Genomic DNA, 22299 nt, shown 5'->3' on the forward strand with positions numbered 1-22299 from the left:
CATGGCCTTCCAGTACTTGAAGGGAGTACGTAAACAGGACGGGGAATGGCTCTTTACATAGGTTGATAGTGATAGGACAAAGGGAAATTGTTTTAATCTAAGACAGGGCAGATTCAGGTTAGATGTGAGGAGGAAGTTTTTCACTCAGAGGGTGGTAACACACTGGAAAAGGTTGCTCAGAGAGGTTGTGGATGCCCCATCCCTGGAGCCATTCAAGGCAAGGCTGGATGTGGCTATGGGCAGCCTGGTCTAGTGGTTGGTGACCCTGCCCAAGGCTGTGGAGTTGAAACTAGATGATCTTTGAGGTCCTTTTCAACACAGGCCATTCTGTGATTTCCTGAAAATCTCTTTGAATAAATAAGGAAAGGCAATATAAAATAAAACTGATGAGATCTAGCTCCTCAGCTCTGTGAAAGATAGTTCAGAAGATTTCTGGATTGGCTCCTAAAAGTTTCAGTGATGCATCCCATTTCTTTTAATATTTGAAATCAGGGAAAGAAGTAGCACAGGGTTAGAGAGGAGAAGTAGTGATTTTCAACAGACTATCTCAGCCACCTTCTTGCCCCAGAAAAAACTGGAGAAAATACAGAGATTTACAGGTGGGTCACTGCAAGTTCTGATTTTTTCAATGCTGCAAACTTTAAAAATATAATTATTGAATGGACGTTTGTCGAAACAGTACTTACCCTGCGGGTCACAGTAGGGTCTCGTTGAGCTTTTGATATCAAGTGGCCAAGAAGTGTATTAGTTCTGAGAAAATGAAGGCGGATGTTTGTTGCTTTTGTGAATTCTCTTAGACTAGGGGAATAAGTGAAGTTTTTTGCTCCTGGGCGGCCGTTTACCAAAGAGACTACAATCTAACAAGAAAAGTAAGTATATTTTTATTAACTTATCAGCTGCAAGTATCAGTACTGGGCACAAAGCCAGGTTGTGAGCAGTAACAGAATCAAGAGGCTTACTATTGTTTCTGAGCACATTTGCAACTGGATGTTTCACACTGAAATCAAGACCTAAAATACACCAGAAAAAAAAAAAAAAAAAAAAAACCACATCTTGGACTCTCCTGAATTCTCATTGCTTATATCACACTGCCTCAACAGTATACCCACAATAGCAGGTACACAGAAAGTACACAGTTTGATAGGAAAAATAAATAGGAACAGTTACAAATAGTTACATTAAGATTTGATAGTGTCAGTGGAAGTTTTGCCTGAGTGAAAACACCAGGCTTTGGCTCTTTCCCAAAGCACATTTTTTTTTGGGTCAAGGCACAAATATTCCTGGAAAATATTATTGTTACCAGAACCGGTGCCTAAGAGCATATTAACTGTCTTCTAGAGAAAAGTACATGGTGTTACTATAGAAAATCATTCCACATGAAAGCAGTTTTATCTGACTTTCCAAACAGGTGCTCTGGTACTTTTTTATTTTTGAAGAAATTGGTGCCAGCAGCCTAGCAATGAGGAATCACTATTTAATTAGCAATCCAGTGTGCACGTAGACTATCAAGAGACTTTATTTATAACCAACCAAACAACACATTTCTGTTTTCAAACATTTCCTATAATCTGAAGCATGCAATAGGGATGACACCAGCAATGTTCTTCTACATAAACTCAGAACGACACTTTTTCAAGCATGTGTACTACATTATTAAAAAATATAGTATTTTACTTTTTTTTCGTTAAATAGTTAATTATTCTTTAATGGTCTACAGCATTTACTCCCTTGCAGAATTCATATGTAGTAAGTTAATTCACATGCAGTAACTATTCAGCAAATGAACTCTTGGAATGCATATGGCTACAGAGATGTAACCTAAACCATAGTAAAGAATCCATACAGGCAGCCCTAGCCACTGGTGGAAGTTAGAAGAAGTCAAAAATTCTCTGATCCTCCAAAAATTTTGCTAGCTGCTTAAATTCATGGTTATGGATCTATTAATTTAGTTTTGAGCAGTAATAACAAAAAAACTACTTCATGTTCCAGGTTTTTATTGTAACAGTGAACTTCTAGAACTGCCTGCTTTCACCATTACATGTCATCTTTCTAAAAGCACTTACCTCTCCATTTTCAAGTGGCACAATGCGAGAATACTCTGTAGTGCAAATGACATCACTGTTCCTCCTGACAGGAACATTAGCTTCCTTTCCAAAGCGTCCCAAACAATCTGCTTTGGAATCTGGTCAAATCAGAATTATTTTTATTTATGAAAATACACACTATTGTTTTAATTTGAATTAACAAGAAATTTTTACCTGAACTCTTTCCCTAGTTAAACAAAGACTGTTTTCTACACTTAGTGCATAAAAATGGAAATTCCTAAACATAAACTGTGAGGGCGGTGAGACACTGGAACAGGTTGCCCAGTGAGGTTGTGGATGCCCCCTCCCTGGAAGCATTCAAGGCCAGGCTGGGAGGGGCTGTGAGCAACCTGGTCTAGAAGGAGGTATCCCTGCCTATAGCAAGGGGGTTGAACTAGGTGATCTTAAAGGTCCCTTCCAACCCAAACCATTCCATGATTCTATGATAAGACACTTCTCATGCTAAGCCATTCAGTGATGCCTGACAAGATACTGCACAATCTTTTCTAATATAAGCACAAATAAGTTTATCTGCTCCAAGATTTCATGCTTGTCTATCACAGAATCATACAAGATGGAAAACACCACTAAGATCATCTAGTCCAACCATCAATCCATCACCACCATGCCCATTAAACCATGCCCCTTTGATATTTGCAAGGAATTCTTTAGTTCAGTGGGATGAAGGACATTGCATCTCTGATATACTAAAAGGCAAACCAAACAACACAAAATAAAAAATCCCAACAGGTTAAAAAGCAGTGATGTGTTGAGTTTCAAAACACTGTGCTCAATTTTAATTACTCTCTTGTGATCAATTTAACATCTATAACTAAGATAAATGTTTTTAAATATCCACTGCCTCCACTACAGCTGATATATTCAGCAAAATACATGGCCTGATTTTCCTGCTACTGGACAAATGAGTAAAGAAGCCTGCCTACAAAAGAGCAGTGATACAAGAATCTATACTTACGAGCAAAATATTGCCAGGGAGTGTAAGTTCTTCCAAAGTCCACTGATCTTTCTAAGATCCAGAGATCTGGACGAGGAGAATTTGCAAACTTGATAAGAATATAGGCAACATGGAAGAGCTGATAACAGAACATACAGAAGTATTATCAGAAGCTTTTTGAACACAATAGAAGTACTGCAATACTAAAACTAATGCAAATAAACCCCTTTTCTGTTGCGTACAGTGAGAACGTTATCATCTGCTGTTTCATCCCATTAAAATAAAAAGTCAGATTCTCAGCTGGTACCCTTTAAGTATCTGTATCAACCCTCCTTAACTGGTAATGTGCTCCAATACATTAAGAAAGCTGCAGACAGACTACACTACATGTAATCTGTTACATTTCAGAGTAGTTCTTTTCCACATCTGACCAATTACATGAGTGCATTAAGGGTATAGTACTTAGCCTTGAAGAATTAGCACCTCAATTTATCACTGAGATAAAATACTTTTACAGAATCCTGACACATTCTCTCAGCTTGTTGCATTCCAGACATGAACCTGTGCTTTTAGTCAAGGAAAACCACACTAGTCAAAATGCACATGTACTTTACACTGGGACTCCTTCGGCTGCATTTAATAATAATCTGAGTCATCTGTTCCCTCACTACAGGGATATTTGTAGATATTTTTCCCACTTTTCAAGTAGCAGAAGCAAGTCTCTCCAGAGTTCCACATGTATCAAATGTAATGGGAGAGATTGTTATGACTGGCAAATTGCCCATCTCCTGAAACTACTCAGAAGGTGTCACAAGCTTTCCAAGGCCAGGTGCTCAATATATACCATGGACATAGACCACAAAGACAGAAAGCTCGCAAACACCACAGCAAATATGGATTTGACATGAAATCCTAGTTTAAATTCAGATTTACTTAGATCATTAGACTTCGAACTAAAAATAAGTACAAGCTCCACATCACAAATTAGGACTGCTATCTGTTTCCATGCTTGGCCCATCCAGCTGTCACCTAGAACCAATTCAGCAGCTCTCACTCAGGCAGGGTCACCAAAAGCCAGATGCAAATGGTAGCAGAAATCTTTGTCCTTATCCTGTACTGTACATGACTTACTAAGTAATCATATCAAGCAAATTAAGTGGCAGCCATTCTATTGACAAAACCATTCTTTTTCACAGAACTAGTGGACAAGTAGAACAAGTGGAGTAATGTCCTTAAATTACTAACTGAAAGCCGCCAAACCAGATGTCAGAAACAGTTGGATACTTTGAAGACTGTGCCAAGACTTGATCTCTCTGAGTTTCTGATACTTATTGCCTATGTAGCATCTGCCGCTTGACTGGTAAGTTTCAGAATAGGCATATTGGCCATACAGCTGTCAAATGCCATCCAGTATGGTCATTCAGAGTGAAACTGGGTATTCTCACAGCGAAGGACCACAGTCATGTATTTCCTAAAAGAAAACAGGTTTGTGTTCTCAGTTTTGGACAATAAGATCTCTCAAAGCCAGGCCTGTACTGGGCAGGGAACTGCTTATCCATGAATATTCTCACTTTCCCTATGCTTTAGCATCTTCAGGAATTCCATCCTCATATAATCTAATAAGGATGGAGGACATTCTGCATGTTCATCGAATCAGCTTTCAAGACAAGTGATTTAGAAAGCTCAGGGAGACACAAAAGAAGCATACAAAAGGCAGGCTGTATTCTCCCAGTATGCTCCTATTTGTAGCCATGTATTAAATCACTACAACAATGACCTTCTACCTACTATCCAAAAAAAGCCCAGGGCACCTGCCTCAGCTTGTCATGCAGCTATTGTATTCTTTCCCTCAGATGCTACTCAGAGTGCTGATACAGCCTGTTTCACAACAGGTGATGCCTTCTGTAAGCGCAAGAAGAATAATAGCAGTAGATTCTATTTTCAATGGGCTTCTTCACTGCTGAAGAACTGAAATATGAAAAATGCTCACTTATACATATCAGTGTTACCCAAGACCTTTCAAACACATCTAAAGAGAACAGTGGCCAACATGATCACACACAGTCTCCTATGTAACGCAGCTGGATTAGCACATTGTGCTCTTCAAACTTCTGTGTGGTAACTGCTATTCAGCTGTGGAACTGGCTCAAGCCCACGACTGTTCCATGCATGTGAAGCTGAAGTACTGTTCAACCTGTGTTTGATCAGGAACCCGGTCTTCTACCAGCTCTGCTAGACCTTGAGGAACCGTGCCTCACAGAACCAGATTTTGCAAGCTTCCGTGCAAGCTACAGAAGAGGAAGGTAAGGTACAGCAACGTCAAGTTACTCATGCACACAGGAACCTTCAGATAATGTGAGGCTCTCCCAGCATCCCATAGTTTGAAATGCTGCTTGGGTTTATATGACCACATTCATAATGATAAAGGAGACAGGTTTTTAGGAAAGTTGAGAAACGTAAAACTTAACAATGCAGTAAAAACTTGTACCAAGAGAGCAGTTGTATCTCACAGCATTCGTCTGCATGAAAACACAGGGGAAAAAATGTAAAAAAAAAAATTCTGAAATATAGTTCTGTGCATTTTCTCATGTGAATAAAAACAAATAAATTAAAAAATAAAAATAAAACCCCCCAGCACTTTGTTTCCAGGAGCAGAAATGTTCCCCTTTGAAAATACATGCTTGAAGGAAGACTTATTCCTCTAAATTTCCCCACACCACATCAGGTTGTTAAGTATCAGCAAAGATTAAATCCTAGACTGTCAACAAATCGAATTTAACCAGTTCCATATTGATGTGACATTTTCCTGGTTCACTTGTTTGTGTTTTTTCAGATTTGAAATGTCCTTGCAGGCAGTAGCCTTGAAAATTCACTAAAATAAAACTGACAAAATTAAAAAAAAAAAAAAGAAAAACGCAAAATGTCATCCTCGTCTGAGAACATAAATGATAATTCATCACTAAGAGCTACCACAAAGAGAAAAATATCTCCGCAGATGACCTTGCAGGTAAGTTTAAGGCTCTTAAAAGAGCTCATTTAAATTGAGAATCATAGCACCACAACTGTTAATGATATCATGTTAGCAATCTCTGATTACATGCATGTTATTTATGTTAACAAAATAGAAAATTGTCTTTGACACACTGTATCCTCATAGAAATTCTAAAAAGTATAATAAAATTCATAAAAATCTTGTCTGTATTTTCTCCATTAAATTTTAAGCAATTCTCTAAATAGAGAAATCCCCAAGACTTGTTTGATTCTTGACATATCTGCAAATGCAAGAAAGTTAGATGTGCATATACAAGATTATGTAATTTTTTTCTCCACTCTCCACCATAAACTCAAAATAGAATACTACTAAAATACTGAGATGACTTTCTAATTAAGGGCTGTACTTAAACTACAAAACAAAGACATACTTTGTTCTGTGCAGCTCTTCTGTGCACGTGTAGGAAGAATAAAAACTTCTGGTGTGGTAATAAGAAAACTGAGGTCAGATACACTACCTTTCCGTGGCATCCTGAGGTTTCAGGATGAATTTTAAAGGGACAGTTAATAACAGTTCCTCTTCATACAATCCGAATGTTAAAAGAATGGAGAACAGCTATTTCCAGAAGTAGCATATCTCCTCAGACTGTATTAACAGGTATAACTACACCACCAAAATTACCTCAGATGATCATTCAGTAGATAAAATTCTCAGATGTGGACCACTGCAGGAGTGGGATTTTAAGGAAGCGTGAATTGGTTGTATCTGATAGTAACATTAGTTATCATTTTGCTCCAAAATATTCCTCAGTGCCACTGATTTCACAAAGCTGGTGTGTGCATGCCCAAAAGCCTCTGACTGTAATGAAGTGTTAAGGTCTCAAGCACTGATTTTCTCAAAGACCAATTGATAAAAATAACAACACATTTAAATGAAGTAAAAATCCTGTGTATTATTGGTGCAACTGAAACTCTGTTATTGCAAAGAGGTCAACACCCCCATAATTCAGTAACCTCTCAGGAGGACTTAAGGTGCTCTTACAGAACCAGAGACTTAACTAGTCACTCCTAACAATATTTAGCTATCTCTAACCATGGGTTTTGCAGATGAAACTGTAATTCAAAAATGTCAAGTAGAGACAGCTGAGACAGCCTTTTTGGTAGGCATCTACCAAAGTAGCTACTGTAGAGGTGCAGAGAAAAGCCCACATAGATGGTATCTGAGAGGCATTAGATCGACTGAACGCGTTCCATGCAATTTAATGACACGTGTATACGCAGAAGTGCTAAAGTTACAGAAACAATGACAGGGACTGTGGAAGTTCATGCTGCGCAACACACAGAATCCATTCCCTACATGTTAGACTAACCCTCTGGGATGCAGAAGCCAGAAATGAGCAGAAGGCTTCCAACACTGTTCACTTAGAACTGTGCATGCTGTATTCATACCACGTCTTCATTCAACCAGCCACTGATGCTAAGAAGCTATGCTTTTATTTGATTATCTAAGTAAGTGCCTGTGAAACATGCCTCACTGGAGATGCTCTCTTTTCTCTATCACAGCCAATGTACAAGATCAAAAGGGAGTATTACTCCACATTTCACAGGCAGTATTCTGGAAGGAACACTTTTGGAAATGAAAGGGTAGTCCATTGTCCAGGTTCAGTCTGTCCTTGGTCTTTCTGCCAAGACTACAGGCAAATACATCAACGATTGTCAGTCATAATCCTGAAATTTCTCATGCAGCCACTTTTCCATTGGGAATTGGACGAAGACCAACTCAATGCTCATAATTATTTCTTACATATGGCCTATTTCTACACAGAACACTGAAGCTATTCATTTGGGAGAGCATTTGTATAGTTCAGACCTCTGTTGTTCTGGAGATAAACATCCCCTTACGAAGGCTACAATCCACAGTACAATGAACACAGAAGTACTGTCAGCACTGGAAGGAAATATGGGGAAGCGTGGAGGGTTAAAGGCTATCAGCAGAGGTTCTGCTTTTACTACAGTGAGTTGAAAGTGAGGTAAAGACAACACATTACAGGTTAATGTAACAAGTAGAGATGGACCATAGGAGAGGAGACAGGAGAAATTGAAGTATAGACGCTGAGGGAAGTAAATGAAATCAGTATGTGGGAACAAAGATCTTCCTAATCGGGTGCTGAACACAAACAAGAGGGAGGTAGCATCAGGAAATCTAGGGAGAGATCCTTCAAGTGTGTCTGTACATTTTGAAGATTAATTCTTTCAACGCCAATACATGCATTATTGCAAACAAACAAACAAAAAATTATAATAAACTGAGTAATTCAAACTGTCTTTTTATTATAGCTTTAAGAACACATCATATAGCCTATTTTCTAAAGCATACTATATGAGTAAGAGCAGGTTTATTTAGGGTGACTAAATCTGTCAACTCTGCTTAGGATGCTCGTATTGGGACAGACGAACAAATGGAGCATTTGTTAACTGGATCTAGTTTCAGGATCATTGTTTAGATGCTACTGTCAGTAGTCAAGTACAATGAATGCAATGACTACTTCTGGAGGCACGGTTCGGCACAGCTTACCCTGATAAATCTCCCACCATCCTGATAACTTCTCCTGAGGAGGGCCTAACTTCTCCTGAGGAGGGCCTAACTTCTCCTGAGGAGGGCCTAACTTCTCCTGAGGAGGGCCTAACTTCTCCTGAGGAGGGCCTAACTTCTCCTGAGGATGCTTTAGAGTTAATTTAACTACCGTTCTGTAAAATATAAGTTCAGATCCATTTTATGAAATAATGTCAGAGCACTAGTAAGTTAAGAGTAATTATTTTAATAAACACAGTCATCGATTAATATTTCCAACGACAAATATTCTACGTCAAGCTACACACAAATGATTACTATAAAACAAAAACAAAACCCTTAAGAAAAATCTACCATATAAAAACAACTCAGAAAATATATACAACTGTGAGAGGGTTTTACATAATGTTTACGTGCTTCAATTGGAAGACGACAAAAACATGACATACTCCACAGGCCACACCATAAAACTGAAATGTATGTTTCAGCTTCCTTCCCTCCCTACTGAAAGTACTATTTTGTATACTACATACCATTTTGTGTCTCCAATTTACAATAGTACCTAATTAATAACATCACTACAAAAAAGCATTCAATGTATTAGTGCACAAGACCTCGCTGAGTATTAAGTCTCTCAGTACCATACTATCACCACAGGAAGCACAACAGAGAAATTACAGATAACTAAAAGCAATGATAAAAATTCATGGACAACAGAGTAACAGAGAAACATTTATTTTTCACCATGCACTGAAACTTCATCTACTTCTGAACATAGAGTACAGAAAAAAAACACCTGGGAGACTATTAGTGTAATATTTGCTGGGCATTAAGAAAGCCAAAAACAAGAGCACACGTGCTACAGCCAGGCAACCCAAAGAGTCACAGGAACAGCAACGAAGTTCACTCAGACGTTACCAAAAAGTTTTAAATGGTTTGAAAACTACGTTGGGAAGATCTGGATCAATTAAAGGAATATGCAAGTCTTCATTTGATCCAAATATTTTAAGCAAGTGAGGAACAGCCAAAGCATAAGCGTGTAAACCAAGAGACTGCCTCAGGGATCAACATTATAATTATTATTCAGAGGTCTGTGATTGATTAGAACTGTAACTACAGTAAAGAAAGTCAGAAAGGGAAGTAAAGCAGGGCTTTTGCTTCAAGGTTTTTGCTTTTTCCTCGTACTACCAAGTACAACAAAGTGAGCATTCTTTTAACATAAAGATTTAAGATACCGGAGGAATTTTGACAGTCAAAATCTCCCTCAGTCCTTATGAAACAGGAACAGCAGCAGGTTGGTGTTCAAATGCCATTTTTATAAACTCTCAAACTTTCAGCTATTCAATTAAACACTCTCTTCAGAATAGTAACAAAAGGCTGCACTGGGACTCCACTCTGAGTCTTAAAGACATAATGGCAGGAACACAGCTAATTAAAAACCTTGTGCTGTCACTCTAAGCTCTGCTTCCTCTAATTGTGATTATTTGATGACAAACTTACAACTTAGTCATTGCTTTTCTGCATGCACATGTACCTTACTGCCATACTAATAATGCCATATTTTGCACATGAATAAACATGCAATACTTCAATATTTTGTCTTCAGAAAAAGGGGATATTAAAAGAAAGGATAGACCATCAGCCAGGAAAACCACGTTTCTGGTATCTTTCTAGTATCACAGCATGTAGATCTGCAAGGCATTTAGGGACATGTTTAATTTTAAGTGCATTAATTTTTCCTCGGATAAAAAAAAAAAATCTGCACTCAAAGTATCTGTCTCTGACTGTCAAATGCATAGAAAAATTGCAAGATTAACAGAATGAGCTCTTAATTTTTGGGAACCTGAAATAAGGTAAGGAGAGTTGAGGTCTCTGTATTTACCTGTTGGCTTGAGTAGACTTCTTTTGTCACAGTATTTACTTTTCTTCGTTATTACTAGTTATGTGCATTGTGTGTGCATATCACAGTATGAATTCAGGATGGGAGAATACTAAGCAAAATGTCAAAAGTAAATCTGAAGTTCAAACAGATTCTGAGGTTAGGTTTTAACTGATTGAACAGATATGAAAATGCCTGTGAAGTGAAAAAACAAACCATACGAGCCATAAATCCTCATCCATCCACCAAATAAAATTATCCCTTCCTGATCATAAGACCTGAAATCATTTTAACCTTTGTTTTCTGTTTTCCTCATTTTTTCATAAGGGAGTTGGGAGTCACCATTCCAAGTAGTACCAGAGTAAAGAGAAACACACTATCCCCTGCTGAGAAATCTTTTAATAACTACCAGAATTTCAGCACATAGTTGGTCTCCAAGGAGTCCCACAAGAAGAGGGCACTCAGTCAACATCCTTACTCCAAAGGAAAACAATTTCTCAGAAGTTTACCCAACCCATAAAAGAGTAAGTGATTGCCAGTAGTTCCTCCAGAGAAGCTACCAAATAGTCAGGGGGAACAGTGGTTTGAACACTTTCATGTTCTGATGATGATGAGATTCAAGTACTGGTCACAGATATACCAGACTACACTGCAAAGCAATTTACAGATTCTAGTCTGCAACCTAATTATGTGTTTTGCAAAGACCACGATGAGCACAAGCAGCTCAAAAGGAAAGGTCTGCTTTACTGGGAAGCAATTGCCCATCCTCACCTGTTTGGAGCACCCTGCTCCGCATTTAGTTCCCATACTGAAAAACACAGCTCTCTACAATTCACTAGGGAACAATGACCAAGTAATTCACTTTCTGGGAGCACTAAGTATGAGGGGATGCAATACCCCTCAGCAGTGCATTTTACCAGAAGGAGCAACATGGTTCAGAGAGATAAGACCAAGGTGTGCTAGGATATCGTGGATACAGTGGCATAAGAATTAATCAGCTTATACATAACTCTCCTGAAAAATCTCCATTTCTATATTAAGTTAGCTAGCATTTCTTTACTGCTAATATACTGGATTAAAAAGCACTACAGAGCGGAGGTATCCTCAAAATAAGACTCATTTCAGTTATGCGAAGCATAGGAACAATAAAACCCTGTGTACTAGAAGAGGTAAAATGATTTGCACCAGAAACCCCAACAAAGCAGCAGCAAGGCCGCACAGAGAATTTTACTTCCTTTGTTATTTCTCCTTTTGCTATAAACTAAATCAAAATCTGATTAGAAAAAAAAATAACCCCGTCCTATATACCACCAGTGTCAGTAAATAGTTACTACTGTCTAAAAAATAATTACATATATAGACACATATATACTGTAGCCCCAGTATATATTTATAGCCACATATTCTCAGCTGGTGTAAAATTGCAGAGCCTAACTAATTTCCTTGGATCAGTGCCCAATTAGGGCAGCTGAGAATTCAGCCCTATGGCTTAAAAGCTACATTTACAGCTACAGAGGCTTCACTGTTAGCTAGTTGCCTATCACCTGCAGAAGATACACAGGCATTCATGTTACTGTCATCGTACTAGTTCCTATTACACTGTTTTTGTTGTCTCCACCTTTTTAGGGCATGTTATCAGTATTTTTCTGTCTACCTTGAAGATCCTGCTGGATGGCAGAGGAATCAGAAGAATCCCTGAGGCAAAAGCAGACTCCAATCATTATTCTCAAATTGTGTATATGTAAAGGATAGTGAAATCTCTCTCTATGAACTCCTGATAAGGGAGAATTTGCAACGCACGGCAGAGCCTCAGTTTCACCTGGCCAGTCCCCTCAGATTAACAAGTTTCAATGTCTGTCCAAGAAAGCATAGCATCACTGAATCAGTGTGACACATGTGGCAACAATCTACATCGTTAGAATTCCTAAGGAAGATAATCACTCTAATAAAGTTAAATTGGTTAAAATGAATAAATAAATGAGAACATAAACCAGATGAAAAGATACGGTATTGGAAGTTAAAAATCCTTTGTTCAAACAACCCTCCCAACTACAGAGCTTTTATACAGAAGCAAGAATTGATCACACCTTAAACAACAGCTCGTGCACTCACCTGTCCCAGATCTAACGTGACATTGACTTCATTGTACTTTAAGCCCTTAGAAAGAGGAGGACTTTGCCACCAGCGCTCTGTTCCATCAATGGCATTAGTGATTGGGTGAGCTTTATTGGGATCACCAGCATTGCAGTAATCACAAAACTGTCCCTGAAACACAGAAAATTAGAGAAATGGTCTCAGTCTAAATCATATACACTGCAGATGTGTGCTGTTGTTCACTGAGGGTCTGAATTAGAGCTCTGGCTAAATACTGAGTTAAATTTTGCTTCTCTATGTTTATACTTTTTCCTTGTACAGTGATTCCTCTTGCAATTAAAACTCTCATTTATACCTTGAAACACAAAATGAAATTTCAGAAATCTCTTTAAGGAAATGAGAATAAGTTTAATAAAACATTTACTGATACTTAGATGAAATTCTCTCTATTACTTCTGCAGGCACACCTGCAGGAATGTAATGAAACAAAGGCTCTTACAGCTGGGATAAGACCAACATAAAATTTACTTTCAATTCTCCTAAAAGACTGTGAAACATCAACATACGTACATAGATCGGTAGTAACAAACCCCTAAAAAATTATCTACAATCTGTGAATGTATAAATTCACAGTTATAATTTTATAACATGGATATAATTTTTACATGTTTTTATTGTAATGTATTATACATTCCAAAATCAGATACTTGAAGAATACACATCCATGGAAAATGCCATGGATTATACAGAGTGTTCCCTTTAATGATGATGAAAGAATGCTATTGTATCTTCATTTGCCAAAGTTGCCACACAATTTTTAACTCACAATTAAAGCCATGCCCTGGATACGCCCTGATAATCTCTCTTTGATAGTTTCTAAAGCTCTTTATACTGTTCCATACAGTAACGATGAATAAACTTCAGGGAAACTTAATTTTAATTTGGCATCTTGGCTTGTCCCATAGCAGTATTTTTATCTTCAAGAAACTGCATTGTAGAGTCTCCTAAGATTAGTGCTGAAGAACTGAAATTAGCTATTAAGGAATCTTTTCACTGCCCAATTCACATCTTATTCCAGTTGCTGGGCGTAGATAATTGATGTAAGGGAAACTGTGCCAAGCATGGATCTTTGTAGAACCCCAATAGAAAAATGGCATTTTCATTAAGTGGTACAATCCCCTTAATTTATTTCAGCCAGACAGTTGCTTAAACTGTTCAGTCTGTGACACACTGACACTGTATTGGGTTTGTGTCTTAAATAAGGTAGTATGCCACATTTGAACCTTTTCCTTTTCTAGCTAAAAATATTTTCAACAAGACCTGACATCTTTTTGTTCTTTCCACAGCCCTTCTTTTCTGGCCTTAAATATATACCTGCCTTGTAAGTATTAACAAAATTCCATGCAACTGTTGCTATTTTGTGTGCCAATGCTATTACACTAACCAGTGCAAATTATTTAGGGAAGTCACACTTGTCTATTTCTAACACAGAAACAAGAGCAGTGGTTCTGCCCTAATCCTGCTCTTCTTGCAAGTTCAGAAGACAAAACCACCGTTAGTAGGTCTGACTCATTAAGTCCTGAGAATTCCTTACAGTACTTGAGAGCTTATAAACAAGAGGAAAATCAAATTTTAACAGACTCATAGTGATAAGACAAGGGGGGATGGCTTTAAACTAAAAGAGGGGAAAATTCCGTTGGATGTTAGGACAAAATTCTTTACTCAGAGGGCAGTGAGGCATTGGCATAGCTGCCCAGAGAAGCTGTGGTACCCCATCCCTCAAGGCCAGGTTAGATGGGACCCTGGGCAGCTGAGTGGGACCTGGTTGGCAGCCCGGCCCACAGCACAGGGTGGGACTGGGTGGGCTCTGAGGTCCCTTCTAATCCAAGCCGTTCCATGATTCTATGAATTCAAAAAAGTTATTTAAAAATGTACTAAACCTATATGCACGTCAGTTGGCTAATTGTGGGAATCAAGTTATAACACATTTCTCCTCTAAGTTACAGAAGATTTGGATGATTTTTGTACAAACAACTATAGTATGCCAGGACACTACGGGATTCTAACGTAGTTGAGGCCACATAGGCTGCGCAAGCTACAAGTAACATTGCCAGCTTCTGCAATGAGGCCAGAGAACATCGTGTCACAATCTGCAAAAGTAATACACTGAGAAATGAATCCAAGCACCAAAAACAGAAGTTGCCACCACATCAGGGCATCTTTATTGTTCAGATATCCTGACAAACGCATACCTAAGGTCCTGATGTTGATAGTATGGCACCACAAGCCTCCCCTAAACAGTTCTGTAGCACACACGAACATCACCTTTACTTCACATTCACAATGATCTGGCTGGAAATACACAGGAAACAGTTGCTGCCATGGCGGTTTCAGCCTTGATTTGGCCACAGCCTCACGAAAGGCTGAATGAAAACAATGAGAAGCATTCAATGCAAGTATTACATTTACATACGTCTGCTCTGTGTTTCAGAATACCAGAACACTTGATGTGAACTCAAGATACTATTTTTTTTTCTTTTTGGACATGTAATTCAAAGCATTTCATTGCAACAACCGGAGTTTCAGTTATTTAAAGTACATTCCAGCAAACCTGCCAATAAGACAGGAAAAAATAATAATAATAAAAAAGAATAAATGATTGGGCTGAGCAGCCTTTCCCGCTCCCCCCTGGCAGTACCTACAGGCATGCTCATGCTCCCCCCAGCCTGCCTGCCTGTCACAGGACACGTCTCTATCCAGAAGCCTGGGCACCCAGCCACTGCTTGAATTTGGCTGCAATTCAACAGCCAGGCAGGTGTGCATCCACTGGTGACCTTCTTCCCCTCTTCCCCTCAGTTCCCCTGCACGGAGGAGAGAAATTAGTAAACGATGAAAAAGCTTCATCTGTATATAACAGAAAGCTATAATGATTAAGGATTTGTTCACAAATTAATACCTAGAGGAACTGTGCCCACTGGCAGGGCAGGACAGGTATGCAACTAATTTTAACTCACACCCACACACCACTGTGGACAGATCTGCAGGCAAAGCCAGGCATGTCATTTATCTGCGAGAGATGCTGAAATATTTTGCACTGCAGCACATTTGTTCATTCAGCACTGCTCTTATTAAGCTATTGTCCCTCTTCCCAACATGCCAAGTAAGAAAAACACACTGCCTTCCTCAGTGTACATCCAGCACTGCCTCACGAGCCTCAGACTACACCTGGTGGCTGAACTAAGCTGCATCTGAAGGAACCACACACCTGAAGGGCTTCCAGTAGCCTCATCAAGAACTTTCAGGATTTGCTGAGGATGATTAATTTCACTAAGAAATACAATCAATCATATTAAGAACACAGAAAGAACCAAAAGACAAGATGAAGTGGTCAATGCAAGTACTTGAAAGGAACTTATAAGCAGCTGAGGGATCAACTTTTATATGGTCTAATAGTGATAAGACAAAGGGAAGCGGCTTATAGACTGAAAGGGGAGACTCCAGTTAGATCTTAGGTGGAGTTTTTCACCAAGAGGATGGTGAGGCACTGGAACATGTTTCCCAGAGAAGCTGTGGTGCTCCATCTCTGGACACACTCAAGCTAGGCTGTACGGGGCCCTGGGCAGCTGAGCTGCTGGGTGACAGCACTGCCCACAGCACAGGGAGGGACTGAATGGGCTTTAAGGTCCCTTCCAACCTAAGCCATACTATAACTTTGTGAGAAGCAGCAGCAGAAGTAAGTCTGAGCTGCTCTTTTTGCCTTACTTTAATTGCTTGTGTTACCACCACAACAGAGCTCTCTCTTCCCTGTATAGAGGGGAAGATCACCCTCCTAACCTTCTTTCTGACTTCCCTGCTCATAGCACAGCATCCACTATGCACCTTTGCTCAGACTCCAGATGAGTGACTCAGGTGAAAAGCACAGCACAGCTTCAGCCTGGGACCGTCTCAGAAGCTGCTAGACCCACCTCTGCCATCATGTGTAAAAGCTTCCCGACCCTCCCTCAGACTCTTAAAAAAAAAAACAACATACAAATCATGCTTGTGCTGATCTAAATCCTACTACGCACACTGTGCTGCTATCACCTTTTCCATGGCTGGATTTCCCTGGCGTTTGGAAGGAACTTTCCAAGTTTTCTCAGAACACAACTACAGATGCATCTACGTGCTGTACCTCAGTGGAGCTTTGTCAGAGCTACAGCTGCATCCACATTCACACGAGGGCTGCAGGAGGCACAGCGGGCTCCCACTGTGTTATTCCTCCCACAGGGGACAGAATCAGCCCTGACCCATAATTTACCTCTAACCCAGGAGCTGCAACGCAAACATTTAACGAGAGGATCTCCCGCCCTTCCAACACTCAGCAAACCCTCATTTCCAATGGGAGGTGAATATATAAAGGGAACAAATACAAAAAAAAAAAAAAAAATCACGTCTCAAACAGCAGACCAAGCAGTCCCCGCCGGTTACCTGTATGGCTCTCCCCAGCGGGGCCGCGGCCGGCCCCCCCACCAGCTTGCAGTACAGCTCCGGCCGCCCTCCGCCCTCCTCCCCGCAGGTGGCCGTCGCCGAGATGCCGGCCGTCTCGGCCAGGTTGAAGTACGGCGGGTGGAGGCTGAGTCCGAGGGAGCCGGGGAGCTCCGTCTGCGCGGGGCACAGGGCGAAGAGCGGCGGGAGCAGCGCCCACAGGAGCCGGCGGCACGGCGCGGAGCTACCGCGGCCAGAGCCGCCCCGCGCCGCAGCCATCCCGCTCTGCCCTCACCTCCCCGGGGCGGCCGTATAGCTGCGGCGGGTGGAGGCCGGGGGCTGCCCGGCTGCCGCGTGCGGGGCGGGGAGAGGCGCGAACACACCCCCGCCCCGCGGTAGGAGGCGAGGGCTCGGCTCGGATGCGGCTGCCCGGGTGGGGGAAAGGCTCTCCGGGCTGGTGGAGTTGTGCCAGGTGCGGGCGCTCCGCCTCCTCCTGGGGTAGACATATGTCCGCGCGTCCCATCCTCGCGAGCTTGTCTCGCATAAAATTAAGGTTTTTCCAGGCTTTCTCCGACAGCTTTGCTCGAGGTGTGCGCTGCTCCTGTCTGCACGCCCTCGGGATGGCACCTTGCCATCTCATTTAAGGTACTTGGCACAGGTTTTAGAAAACAAAGTCAAGGAAGGAGAAAGAGGCTAAAAGCCAAGACGTTCCTATCAGCTTTGCCACGCTGCTACTCTCGTTCATACCCATTCACATTCCCTCCCCTCTGCGCAATCACACATTCACTGCTCAGCTTCCTTAATAAAATTGATAGGATTCAGATGGAAAGATACGCATACCTCTAATATTTTAACAGTGATTCACATGAGTAGCAAAGGACTTCGTAACTCGTGAAGGCTATGCTACATGCCACGCAGCACTAGAAAGGGAGATCTATTTCAGGAAGCACCAACCACAAGCTATTGATTTTGTCTGCAAGCAAACATCACCACCTCTGGCTCTGTGTCACTATGGCTTCGCACACCATAGAACCATCTGTGGGAAGCTGTTTTTCTGTCCTCTGTTGGAAAAGCTGGCTTCCATAAATATTGCATACTGCTGATGTAAATATATCAGATTTGGGTATTCTGTCTACAAATGCTTTCAATTTCTAAAGCAAATTAATATCCTCTTTTTCCAACTGTGACTTTGGGAAAATGAAAGCATCTTAGTGCATATCTGCCATATAACTTCCCCATGATACTCTGTACTTGATAAAAACTGTGAGAATCACAGAATGCCAGGGGTTGATAGGGGCATCTGGGGGTCTTCAAGTCTAAACCCTTGCTAAAGCACAGAGAATGTCAAACTCTTCTTTGTCACTCTTGTCTCTCTCTGGTCTCGGAAATATGCACTTGGGAGCGTTTTTCTGATAACCATTACCTTAAAGTAACTAAAGCACAGACCAGGTGATTCACACAGATTTGATGAAACTTAAAAATAAAATAATAATGGACTATGAAAGTGGAGAAAATAACTGTACAAACTTTAAAATTTGAGGTGGAGATTGAGTCATCTACCTACTAGAATCAGTTTCAAATTTTATCTGATTTCACTTGTGTAGAAGAAAGCCTTACAACTTTTCCTGGTATACTTTGCAGGTAATTCAGGTAAGGAATGCATCTTCAGGACATCCTTCACACTCTCACCTCAAGACTTTGTAAGCTGCTTACTACATTGCACACCACAAAAGCTCACAAGAAAGGCCCTTTCTTAAACAGAAGTTAGTAGTTAACTTACAGGGGAGCATTCACATTAACAAAACTAGGCTTATTGTGGTTTAACCCAGCAGCAGCTCAGCACCATGCAGCAGTTCACTCACATCCCCCTCCCCAAGTGAGATGAGGAAGACAATTAGAAATGAAATAGAACTCATGGGTTGAGCACAAAACTATTTAGGGAGACAGAAGAGGAAAGTGGAAACAAAAATGCAACAATAATATAGAGAGCTGCAATGCAACTACTTGCACAGCACCAACATGACAACTCTCTGTCACCATGAAGTCTCGCCCACACCAACCTACACGCAGCACCTCCTGAGCAAAGGCCAAGCCCTACCCGAATGCCCACGGCTTTATATCTGTGCATATTTATATTTATATTTTTTATAAATTTATATGGATTATTTATATTTATATATTTATACCTTCTGCACTGCATCAAAATGACCCCCGGCCTCATTCAGGCACCTGTGTAAAATTCCACATTTTGGGTTTTGTTGAAAAATCTCTAAGTGTACCTAAAGAAAGATGTAGGTAGACTTTAGAAAAAGTATTGACAACTTCTGCTTTTGGTTCAAAACAGTTCGGGACAAAGTGTTTATAGTGGCATTCCCAATGTGGGTATTGAATAACCAGCATTCTACAAGAAGTCAGGGATGAAAAATAGAGGGGTACAATCCCCTCCCTCTCCCTGCTGGCCACTCCTCTTTTGGTGCAGCGCAGGATACCTTTTGGGCTGCAAGCACACACTGCTAGCTCATACTAGGCTTTTTTCATCTACCTGCATCCCTAAGTCCTTCTCAGCAGAGCTGCTCTCAAAGTGTTCTTCTCCCAGTCTGCTTAGGACCACCGGAAGGAAGGGCAGAGTAAGAACTGGTTCCCAGTGAATGTATTTATTATTTATTATTTTAAATATGTATTTTAAGCTACATCCAAACCTGGCAGAAACCCAAAGAAAAGCACTCAGTAATTGATTTGAGCTCACCCTATCTAACACAGAACTTTATCCTGTTAATATGGTCAATATCAATCATTAATGAGATGCAGCTATGTCTTCCCCTTGTGTCATCTTTTGGTTGTAAACACAGGTTCCAGAAAGAATGATAAAAAATTATTAGCTAGCAGCTCTCGTGAATCAGCATTTGTAAGACAGTGGCCCTCAGCAGAATATATTTTCTCCAGCTACCTGCCCTTTTCTTTCTCCTGCTAAGTCCTCTATTCCTATTTGCTTCATCATTTATAAGGTTTGTTTTCCTTATTTCTTCCTGTCTGCGAGAAGTAGACTTTGTTACTTGGCAGATGTTAAGAACAATATCAAACAAATATAGGCAATTGAAGGTGGTTTTTTTCTTTATTATTTCAGTGTTCATATTATGTTACATTAGTAGGTGTTTACATTTTTATAATTATATATCATTCTTTGTGTTCAAATTTTCTACTTTAAGGCTGTTCATTTAAGAATGAATTTAAAAATTGGAGTCAAGGATGTTTGCTCCAAAATTGCAGATATAATTTGTTTCATTTTCTTATTGATTTGTGCGGTACAGCACAACTCATCTCATCCTGTCTCTTTTCAACTCATACTACTCATAATGTATTTAGGACTTGGTGTACTCAGTTCACAAACCAAAAGCTGCAGAGAAAATGGGAGATTTTCACCTCAGCAGCTAAACTAATTGTAGGATTGGACTCCTACCATAACATGATTAAAAAAAAAATTAGAAGGTGGCACCAAGTACTCTGAAACTTAAGAGACTAAAAACTAGAGCAAATGAGAATATGTAATATACTACATGAGCTGTACAGCGGGTCAGTGAAGAGTGTAGGAACAAAACCAAAAATTCCTGTGCAGGCACCATGTTAACCATTGTACATGGATGAAGTGGGAATTCACTCTTTCTTTGAGATAATAATGAATGCCTGTAGGTAGCTAGCAAATCACTCAGAGTAGACTTGAGTCAGTACTGAATAATCATTCAAGATCCAATTGTGCATCTTATCCCTCTATGGATGTTTCGTTTATGGCATTTACATTGATGCCAATCCTAAAGCTTTCATCTATGGAAGAGCCTTCCTGCAAAGTACTGGAGCTCTTTCAAACTTTTAATCAATTAAGCACATTTTTTAGCCTAGATGCAAATACATAACCAGAATATTTCGAACTCCAATGAGGGTCTCTACTCTTACCAAGGAATTAAGTTATTTATTATGTCTTGTCATCATAAATGCTTATGCATGATTATTAGTCCGTTCATGTCCATAAGAAAACTTGCAGTAGTTTAATAAAAGCATTTTGCAGTACACCTCATCTAAAATAATTTTATCTGCACACATTTGAGTTTGATAGCAAAATAGTGCAGTGACATTGGTGACCTGGCAAATCAGTGTATTCACTGCACTTCATCAAGACCTGTTCATTCTCTTAAGGCTCATTTTGGCCTCTGCTTTTCTGATCAAGTTATCTGTTTCATCTTGCATAATTTTCATGTGCCACATTTAAAAACCCTAACGTGTCACTTAGAAAAAGAGAAGCCTTCCCCTTCAGTGTTGTAATAAAGAGGCATACAGTTAGGACCCACATCTGAAAAAGCTGTTCAATCAGTTGCCTGCAGTTCTAAGTGTACTCCAGAGCCAAAATTCAGAACTGCACTTTCAACTTGTCCTGCCTTCATTTCCTTTTTTCTTAGAGCTTGAATCTCTGCAGACTTAAAGGACCTGAATACAGGCTCCCTGGCTTCTCTCTAGCTGGGCAGATGGAAGATAGGTAAACAATTAACTTCCAGCTGAGTCATAAAATCAACATATACAGAGGATAAGTAACAAAAGGAAATGGAAATGATAGCTAGACTAAAAGTCTGAAACTAGAATTAAAGTGGAAGAACTTCAGGAAGGCAAAATTCCAACACTGGGTGGGGAAGAATAAAAATTAAAGAATAATGTACCTGTACAGATGCTAACATACAGGTAAAGTTTAAACTCAGCTGCTGGAATGCTGAAATCCATTTGCACAAAAGGGAGAATGGTACACCAGTGCATATGATGGACTGAAAATTAGTCTTAACTAGTAGACTTTTCATTGAGCTCTTTGATGTGTCACAGTCTTTGTGACATTTATTCACTGTAAGTGAATGATAAAGAAGAAGTAAAAGAGTAAATGTACTGATATACTCAAATGAACATCTGTGGAAATTATTCTGTACTTCTTATTCAAGTAAAACACTAGCTTCTTTCTAACATCAGTTAGAAACTCTACATGAAGAAAGTTTAATAATGCACTTGTGATTCCTAGTATCTTGGTGTTCTTACACTGGTTTATGCCAGCAAATTTGATATTAAGTCTATTGTAAAAGGCCTCAGCAAAAGGACCACGGAGCTAACAGAAAAATTCAAGATTGTTTATCACTGAAAGGATGAATGCATACAGTTATGAACACGTTGGGTAAACTATTTCTATTATTATATAAACTTTCCCTTTTTCAGGTCCAGTTTTGTAAATTCT

General features: G+C 39.9%; 1 protein-coding gene across 1 annotated transcript in view; it reads right to left on the minus strand.

The window, feature by feature from the left end:
* The window catches only part of LAMA3 (laminin subunit alpha 3), a 112765-nt gene extending 95447 nt beyond the window's left edge, over positions 1 to 17318 (minus strand). Inside the window, exons 1-5 of the mRNA XM_065752634.1 lie at positions 17043 to 17318; positions 12594 to 12746; positions 3061 to 3178; positions 2064 to 2182; positions 687 to 857 (exon numbers count right to left, since the gene is read on the minus strand). Of these exons, the coding sequence (XP_065608706.1) occupies positions 687 to 857; positions 2064 to 2182; positions 3061 to 3178; positions 12594 to 12746; positions 17043 to 17318 (837 nt within the window). The remainder of the gene's footprint in view (positions 1 to 686; positions 858 to 2063; positions 2183 to 3060; positions 3179 to 12593; positions 12747 to 17042) is intronic.
* Between the last annotated feature and the right edge of the window lie 4981 nt (positions 17319 to 22299).

Source organism: Cyrtonyx montezumae, unplaced genomic scaffold (assembly GCF_038088225.1).
Source record: "Cyrtonyx montezumae isolate F1298 unplaced genomic scaffold, pur_monq_1.0 scaffold_8, whole genome shotgun sequence".
Classification (NCBI taxonomy): Eukaryota; Metazoa; Chordata; class Aves; order Galliformes; family Odontophoridae; genus Cyrtonyx; species Cyrtonyx montezumae.